Here is a 9,233-nt window from a genome sequence, read left to right on the forward strand (position 1 = left end):
AATCCATAAAGTAAGACCTCAAACAGCAGTATAATGACTGTAGATTTTATTGACAGGAGAATATTTGACCAATATAAAGTAACCCACTTTAGGGGGTGTTTTGGGGAACAGACAGTTTTGATGATTTGATGCCACATCCCTGGAAAACTTCTGTAAATTAGTTCTTTCTCAAAAGCAATCAACAAGCGACCTGAGCAGTTGTTTCAGTCAGCGTGACCCAAGTGCGTGTTTAGTCACATTAGATAAAAATTAGAGCCCGACGATATGGGTTTTTTGGGGCCGATACTGATATTAGGGAGTAAAAAAAGGCCGATATCGATATATCCCTCCGCGCGTCGGTAGCCCCTCGGGATCACTTGATTGGTCGGAGCTGGACAGTGAATTTAACCACCCGTAACTCCCAAACCCCGGGGGCTATCAACACAGGGGTGGTCTCATTCAGAAGCGGGCCTCTAGACTTACACTCAATTCGCGTTCGAGAGGGTTTCTCGAGCTGAAAGGATCCCCCGAATTTGGTTAAATTAAAATAAAGTTACGGAGATATGGCCGTTCAAAGTTTCAGTGGTTTTCCATAGACTAAGCTTTAAAGCGTTTCATCCAGGTTGCCAGTAGCAAACAATGGAGCGCGCTCTGCTGGACAAACTAAGTAATTACCCCATTTCAAGCATTTTATCTGCGTTTATATGTTCTGTAAAAAAAAAAATCATATCGTCGGCATATTCGCCAATACCGATATATCGGTGACGGGCTCATATCGGCCGATAATATCGGCAAAACGATATATCGGTCGGGCTCTAATAAAAATGAATTAGTGTTTGTTTACTTTCGATTTGCTGAAGTCGTCTTCTGTCCTTACCTGCTGATCTAACTGTGTGTGTTGATGTGTTTCATCTAGGTTAATGGGAAGGGCTCTCTGTGGTGTGTGGACCCTGAATACAGACCCAATCTGATCCAAGCCCTGAAGAAACAGCACTTTCCCTCAGCCCACTCCTTCTGCACGCCCCCTGCTTCCCCACCCAGGTAACACACACACATTTACTAGAGCACAAACTAATGGAGATGCATTAGCTAATGTTTGATGCATGCATGCAAACCGGCACTGTTCCACACATCTCTGAAAAAGTGGTTCTGTTGTCATTTGGCTCTCAAGCCATCATAAGTGCCTTGACTCATGGTCCTGCTTTATGTCTTACTGTCTGTCTCTCTGTGTGTGTGTGTGTGTGTGTGTGTGTGTGTGTGTCTGTCTGACAGTGCCTTCTCACCCGCACGTCACCTCTTCCTCCAGGGCTGCTCTCTCAAAGGTGAGCCATCTCTGTTTTTTTTTTTAAGTTGAATGTCTGTCAAAACAAGTGCCAATTTGAAATCTTGTTAGTCACAGAACATATAAAAGCATGCATGTTCCAGTGTGCTTGAAAGCAATTAAGTCTGGTTAAATGACTGTCATTTGAGTCATTGAGGACACGCCCTGTGAGATTAGGAAACCGGTTTTACACATCACACCTACATGATTTTTAGTGATTTCTCATGATCACAGCTCTCCACTGTTCAACATTTCCATGTTCCCAGGGAATAAGTTTTATATATTTGTTAGTTTATTTATTTATTTTTAATTTATGTATTGCATTTATTTTGATTTATTTTATATTTACATTTATTTATTTATTTATTTTAATTATTAGAAGTTATACCCATTTCTCATCTTTCAAAAGTATGGAAACTCATTGACCACAAAGTAAGAGAACCCTGTGATTTTAGTTTTTTTGATTTTTCATGTAGGCTGGACTGGTTTCATTATTTGTCCTTTTTATGCATTTTCTTTCTCTTTCTCCATCTCCTTGAGTATGGTGGCTGTTGTGTTCACTCTGTCCTCTGTCTGGTTGGTAATGAATAATTCAAATGTTCTGAAGGGATGCATGGAAACAGAGAAACTCCAGTCCCTTGATCTCCCCACATAAACACACACACACACTCTGACACTGAGCAGTGCTCTGACCGCTGTGTGTCTTTATGTCCTTTACAGAGTCTGACATTGATGCCGCCACTGCTATGATGCTCTTAAACTCGGCCCCTGGACACCATAGTGACCCATGTAAGAGAAGACCCCATCTATCTATCATTATGTCTGTCATTCTAACGTCCTGTTATTCTATCTATCTATCTATCTATCTATCTATCTATCTATCTATCTATCTATTGTTCTATCATTCTGTCTATCATTGTCTAACATTGTTGTATCTTAACGTTGTACCATTGTTTCTAACATCCTATTTTTGTACCTAACGTTCTATTGCTGAATCTGTCGAACGTTCTATCACTATATCTCTAGAACGTTCTGTTGTTTATCTAACGCTGTATCTATTGAACATTATTATATCATTGTATCTATCGAACATTGTATCATTGTATCAGTCAAATGTTCTAACGTTGTATCTACTAGAAGTTTTATAGTTTTATCTAACGTATCTAACAAACATTCTAACGCCATATCTATCGGACGTTCTATCGTTGTATCTATCAAACGTTCTATCGTTGTAGCTATCAAACTTTGTATCGCTGTATCTTTCAAATGTTCTATCGCTGTATCTATTGAAAGTTCTATTGTTGTATCTATCAAAAGTTCTATCGTTGTATCCATCAAACTTTCTATCGCTGTATCTATTGAACATTCTATTGTTGTGGCTATCGAACGTTCTGTCGCTGTATCTAATAAACTTTCTAGCGCTGTATCTATCGGACGTTCTATCGTTGTATCTATCAAACGTTCTATCGTTGTATCTATTGAACATTCTATTGTTGTATCTATCGAACGTTCTATCGCTGTTTCTATCAAACATTCTAGCGCTGTATCTATCGAACGTTCTATCGTTGTATCTATCAAACGTTCTATCGTTGTATCTATTGAACATTCTATTGTTGTATCTATCGAACGTTCTATCGCTGTTTCTATCAAACATTCTAGCGCTGTATCTATCGAACGTTCTATCGTTGTATCTATCAAACGTTCTATCGTTGTATCTATTGAACATTCTATTGTTGTATCTATCGAACGTTCTATCGCTGTTTCTATCAAACATTCTAGCGCTGTATCTATCGAACGTTCTATCGTTGTATCTATCAAACGTTCTATCGTTGTATCTATTGAACATTCTATTGTTGTATCTATCGAACGTTCTATCGCTGTTTCTATCAAACATTCTAGCGCTGTATCTATCGAACGTTCTATCGTTGTATCTATCAAACGTTCTATCGTTGTATCTATTGAACATTCTATTGTTGTATCTATCGAACGTTCTATCGCTGTTTCTATCAAACATTCTAGCGCTGTATCTATCGAACGTTCTATCGTTGTATCTATCAAACGTTCTATCGTTGTATCTATCAAACTTTGTATCGCTGTATCTTTCAAACGTTCTATCGCTGTATCTATCGAACATTCTATTGTTGTGGCTATCGAACGTTCTGTCGCTGTATCTAATAAACTTTCTATCGCTGTCTCTATCGAACGTTATATCGTTGTATCTATTGAATGTTCTATCGCTGTATCTAATTGAACGTTCTGTCGCCTTATCTATCGAATATTCTATCGCTGTATCAAACGTTCTATCGCTGTATCAAACATTCTATCACGGTATCTATCGAATGTTGTATAGTTGTATCTAATGTATCTATCAAATATTCAATTATTCTATCGAATGTTCTATCGAATGCAGCTCTTGGAAATTACCTTTTTTGTTTGTTGTCTGTCATTTCGAAGCTTATTGTTGCATATGTTTTTCTTTAATTTAAATTTGCTTAACTATCGATCTGACCCAGTAGATGTCATAATCCCACTCGGTCTCTCTCCCGCCTTCTGTTTTAATTTTTTTTAAATGGTGGGTGTTTACGCAGTTGACTAGAACGGTGCTGATTGGGGAGAACAGAGGTGCGCTCACTCTGTTGGTTAGTAAGACTGCAACTCAAGGCTGGCAGTCATGCATATGCTCTGGAACGGAGTAATATCGCGTCCATATCGCAGGCTTTGCGATTAGGAAATCGCAACGTCTCAAATCGCGATTTCGATTCGATTTCGATTAATCGCACAGCCCTAGTGGATACGCCGTCATTTTTGCTCGTAAAGATAAGAGTAATACATCATTCGTAACTGTAAAGGGTCTACTTTTATTTGTGTGCACTCACAATATCAACAAAACATTGTGCTTTTATAAAATAAAGAAAACAAACACGATGCGCTTTCTGCCAAATAATTCAAATATCTCCTTACTATTTCCCCCTGACACATTCATGGTAATTATTTTTGCTGGTGCTTTGCGGCAAGCTTTAGCCTATTGCGTGCATTTGAACGCAGATCTCTTCAGCTGCGCTGACGGCATGCATGCTGCTGCTGCGGGACACAAAACACGTCGAGCCGCTCTTGACAGTCGCGGTAGCACGGTCTTAATTGCAGAAATGTGGCAAAACATCTCTGGAGAGAACCTCAGATTATTAAATTCGAAAGTGCTTTCCATATTTGGATCAACATAGGCTACATTTGTGAACGCACATTTTCTGCAATGTCACGCTTCCGTCCGCGTCTTACAGACTGCGTCTTACAATTGCAACTTCATTGTGCTGTTACTCCTTTCGAGCCGAATTTCACAAAATTGGTCAGCTCCCGACAGCATCAGGTGTTTTATTAATGGTGAGTATAATTATTTATTTATTTATTTCCATAGTTTGATACAAAGGGATGAAAGCCAATCACACAAGACTTTTTTCATTTAAAAACATAAGATTTATTGGGATGGGAAAAAACCCGCCATAAAGTTACATTGTTACATTAAATTTACAATTTTAAAGTTACATTAATTTTACATGGCTTTCTAAACATGTGGCTCTCTTGTGCGCGACGCAAGTGCAACGGTGATAGATTATGCGCAAAACATGAGTTCTGTGTGAACGGCTTGGTTGCTTTTTTGACGTAAACAACATAATCTCCGCATCGATGTTCTCTTTTTCCGCAATATTTTAAATAAACAGCGCAGCATCACCGCATCTACTGGGTTCAGCTGGATAGGCTAATAAAAACATTAAAAAGCAGCAAAACTTACATCGTCGTCGCATCTTGTGTGCTACTGATAATTGGATCAACATAGGCTACATTTGTGAACGCACATTTTCTGCAATGTCACGCTTCCGTCCGCGTCTTACAGACTGCGTCTTACAATTGCAACTTCATTGTGCTGTTACTCCTTTCGAGCCGAATTTCACAAAATTGGTCAGCTCCCGACAGCATCAGGTGTTTTATTAATGGTGAGTATAATTATTTATTTATTTATTTCAATGAATGTAATCGATTAGATATCATAACATTTAGGCTATAATAGGCTATTATAATTCTGGTTGGTTTGTATTGGTGACGTAATATGTAAATGATATGCGTGCGGCCCGTGAGACTTGCACTTGGACCATAGTGCGGCCCAGTGGAAAAAAAGGTTGAGAACCACTGCTCTATAATGTTGATGCTGGCAAGTCTGAAATCTGTATCTGTGAGACTGATGTTACACCGAGTGTCGCCTCGTGCAGCGGATGAGTCTGTTTAGTTCAGGTTCATGCAGAACGGCACATTTGCATCATTTATGGAGATGATTTTGAAAATATGTCTGCGTAGCAACTAAAAGCTCTTGCTGGTAATTAGTGCAGCATTGCACTTCCTTTACACGTCTTTATCCTCGTTAAGCATGTCACTGTAGTGTTCACTACCTCTAATGAGCCTTAATCATCCGTAGCAGAATAAACCATCATAAGAGTGCTTCATTAAGACGGCAGATAAAGTACTTGATGATGCGATTCATAATGGCAGTTTACAGATTGACACTTCAGAGATGGAAAATTTACATGAAAAAATTGTATAACTGGCTAAACCTCATGAAACCTGTCAAGACAATGTCCCAAAATCCTTTAGAGCCATAGAATAGAAAGACACTACAAAACATTGTTTTTTCATGCACTGGTCAATTTTGAGATTTTGGCTCATTTGGCTTTTCATAATGTGTTGTTTCAGACTAGTGGAAAGAAAAAATGCAAAATACATATTTTAAGTATTTATTTTATATCACTTTCAGAAATCTCAATTTTGAAAATTTTTACAGAGGTTTTTTTTTTATATATAACATTTGCCTGATTTTTTACAATTTATTACTAAAAACATGGTGAAATTTCTTTTTCTGTCTTTTATAGGATAATTAAATAGAGACAAGACACTCTGGTAAATAGAGTAAAAAAAATGTTTAATTAGATATCACCATACCTAATTTGTAACTTTTAAATACTTTGTTTAACTTTATTTTTAACTTATAAAAATATTATACTATTATTATTACTATATTATAAATATTACTGTAATAATACTATTTCTAATATTTCTCTCACACACACACACACACACACAATGCATATGTTTGTGTGTGTGTGTGTGTGTGTGTGAGAAATATTAGCTATGCAATATTTGTAATATTTATGTATGTTGGTTGTTTGATTAATTACAAAAAATTTTAAATGTTATATAATCTAATTGCGATTTTTATTTTTTTTATTTATTTTTTTTATACCAATATTGCAATTGCGATTTAATATGCAATAATTTTTTTAAAGCTCTTTATGTTCTGTATTATTCAACAAAGACAAGCTATAAATCATTGTATAGTATGACCAACACACTATTAGATAGATTAAACATAAATGTTCTGAAGAAACAGGATTTTTAAAATATTTTTGTAGGGCTGCTGATAGTCGACTAACCGTTAGTTGACCAGAAGAGACTTGGTCGACCAAAATTGTATTAGTCGCTTAGTCGCAGAAAAAAAAATCCACATTGGCGAAGTCACGCAGATCATTAATGACTGGTCTGTGTGGTAATATAGTACATCAGTCAGGACATCCAAACACTTGCCAATCATTCATCGACCTCAGATATGGCTTTTCATCTGAAAATATGTAAGTAGCATCAACTTTACATGGCCGCTCAATCTAATGTTAACCTAGAGAAATGTGCGCTATTCAAGTGTGTATGCGGAGTGTGGAGCAGCGCTCACTGCAGGACAGATGGAGGTGCCACTGCACCCACTTACTCTTAAAATACTCCCTCATTTTGGTCATACAGATAAGAGTAATACATCTTTCAAATCTGTAAAGACTCTACGTTTATTTGTGTGTTCTCACAATAACAACAAAACATTGCGCTTTTGTAAAATAATGAAAGCAAACAGCATGCGCTTTCTGCCGTTTCAGTCTCTCTGAACTTGAGCGCGAAACTTCGAAACTCCGTGTATACTTACCTTTACAGACATGAAAAATATATCTATAGTGAGTGAAACGTCTAATTTCAAATTGAACCAATTCAAATGGAAAATAAATATTCTCAGATTATGTAATCCGTACGAAACATGCATACAGGCTTGTCCACTAGTGCAAAAATGACGAGTCAATGTCGCCGACTTTATCTCTTTACTCTGTTATTTATTTATTTTTTGTGGGTTTCGTGCTGTCTGCTAAGGTATAGGACACACACAGGCTTTCCTCCTCACCAACGACATTAAACACATGTCTACACCGGACGCGAGCAGCAAAATACAGTAGAACCATTATAACCAGTGACACTGTGTACTCTGGATGCAACGCGACATTAAACTGATGCCTTGTTCTATTTATGACGTACTGACACAAAGTTAAAATGATTAGCAACGGTCGCTTTGTCACGTCCAGTGTAGAGCTGTTGCGGCGTGACGCGAAGACTGTCGCGTCCGGTATAGACACTGTGAGTGAAGCCGAGAGCAAGTTATGCCTCGTCATATTTTCTGCATTTAGCTTTTAAATGACCAGCACCTGCCTGGGTCTGTGCGACTTCATCTATGGCTTTTCTCTTCCCTTTCACAAACTGATCCATCACCCATTCTAAGTTACGTCCTTTGGCTGTTTACTGTTTTATTTCTTTTCTTTTTCTGCTGATGGCCCGCGCTCGACTTGAAGCAGCGCTGCTTAGACCGATGAGTGTGTCATCAGAGTACTCCTTATGCTTTCTCTCGCTCGCCGTACTTTGATGTCATACACCGATCTGATCTTCAAGTCAAACATACCTCTTTACTAGGGCTGGACAATAATTCAATATCAATATGTATCGCGATATAATTTTTTTCAATAACGGTGATATGATTTTTAAACACATTTCCGATATTTCGATATACATTCCCAGTGTTTCCCATACATTGATTTATTTGTGGCGTTTGACTTCATTGAATAAACATGAGCACTGCACGTTTCAAAATCATAACACGCCGCGGGTGTTTTATATGAATGTATCTCTGAAGGGAACCGACTGTCTTCAGAAAAGTTTCGATGGCGTTTTCATTTGATCTGATAAAGTAGCATTCATGAGCGGAGCTGCTTTTCATACCCTTTTTTTTGGCTGAAGCACATTTGTTTCAATCTATAAGAATAATCAGCCTGCACTACCAGTCAAAAGTTTTTGAACAGTAAGATTTTTAAGGATTTTTTTTTTTAAGAATTTTCTTCTGCTCACCAAGGCTGCATTTATTTGATCAAAAACAGTACAATTTATTTGTACAGTAAAATGTTGAAATATTTGTACTATTTAAAGTTGCTTTCTATTTGAATAGATTTTAAAATGTAATTTATTCCTGTGATCATACATAGGTAAATTTTCAGCATCATTACTCCAGTCTTCAGTGTCACATGATCCTTCAGAAATCATTCTAATATGCTGATTTGCTGATTATCAATATCTAAAACAGTTGAGTACATTTTTTTTTTTTCAAGATTCTTTGATGAATAGAAAGATCCAAAGATCAGCATTTATCTGAAATAAAAAGCTTTTGTAACATTATACACTATTCCATTCAGTATAATTTGTATTATTTTTTTGGGAAAGAAATTATTTTTATTTAGCAAGGATGCTTAAAATTGATCAAAAGTGATGATAAAGGCATTTATATTGTTACAAAAGATTTCTATTTCAGATAAATAGTGTTCATATCGATATCGGAATTATATCGTATCGACTGAAATTAAGAAATATATCGTGATCTCAATTTTGGCCATATTGTCCAGCCCTACTCTTTACTCTCGCCTGTCACGTGACCGTGTAATCGCAGCCTCTGCGATTGAAAAATCAAAATGTTTCATATCGCGATATTATCGCAAATGCAATTAATCGTTCAGCCCTAATAAATAAATAAATA

General features: G+C 37.0%; 1 protein-coding gene across 5 annotated transcripts in view; it reads left to right on the top strand.

Moving 5' to 3' along the window:
* The window catches only part of foxn2a (forkhead box N2a), a 71,420-nt gene that overhangs the window by 55,525 nt on the left and 6,662 nt on the right, over positions 1 to 9,233 (top strand). For all 5 annotated transcript variants that reach the window (XR_001609586.1, XR_001609583.1, XM_016276581.1 and 2 more), the window contains exons 3-5: positions 896 to 1,020; positions 1,252 to 1,301; positions 2,021 to 2,089. Coding sequence is in view for 3 of the 5 variants with exons in the window: in XM_016276581.1 (XP_016132067.1) it covers positions 896 to 1,020; positions 1,252 to 1,301; positions 2,021 to 2,089 (244 nt within the window). In the remaining 2 variants the exon portion in view is untranslated. The remainder of the gene's footprint in view (positions 1 to 895; positions 1,021 to 1,251; positions 1,302 to 2,020; positions 2,090 to 9,233) is intronic.

This window comes from Sinocyclocheilus grahami, unplaced genomic scaffold (assembly GCF_001515645.1).
Source record: "Sinocyclocheilus grahami isolate Dianchi unplaced genomic scaffold, SAMN03320097.WGS_v1.1 scaffold7.1, whole genome shotgun sequence".
Classification (NCBI taxonomy): Eukaryota; Metazoa; Chordata; class Actinopteri; order Cypriniformes; family Cyprinidae; genus Sinocyclocheilus; species Sinocyclocheilus grahami.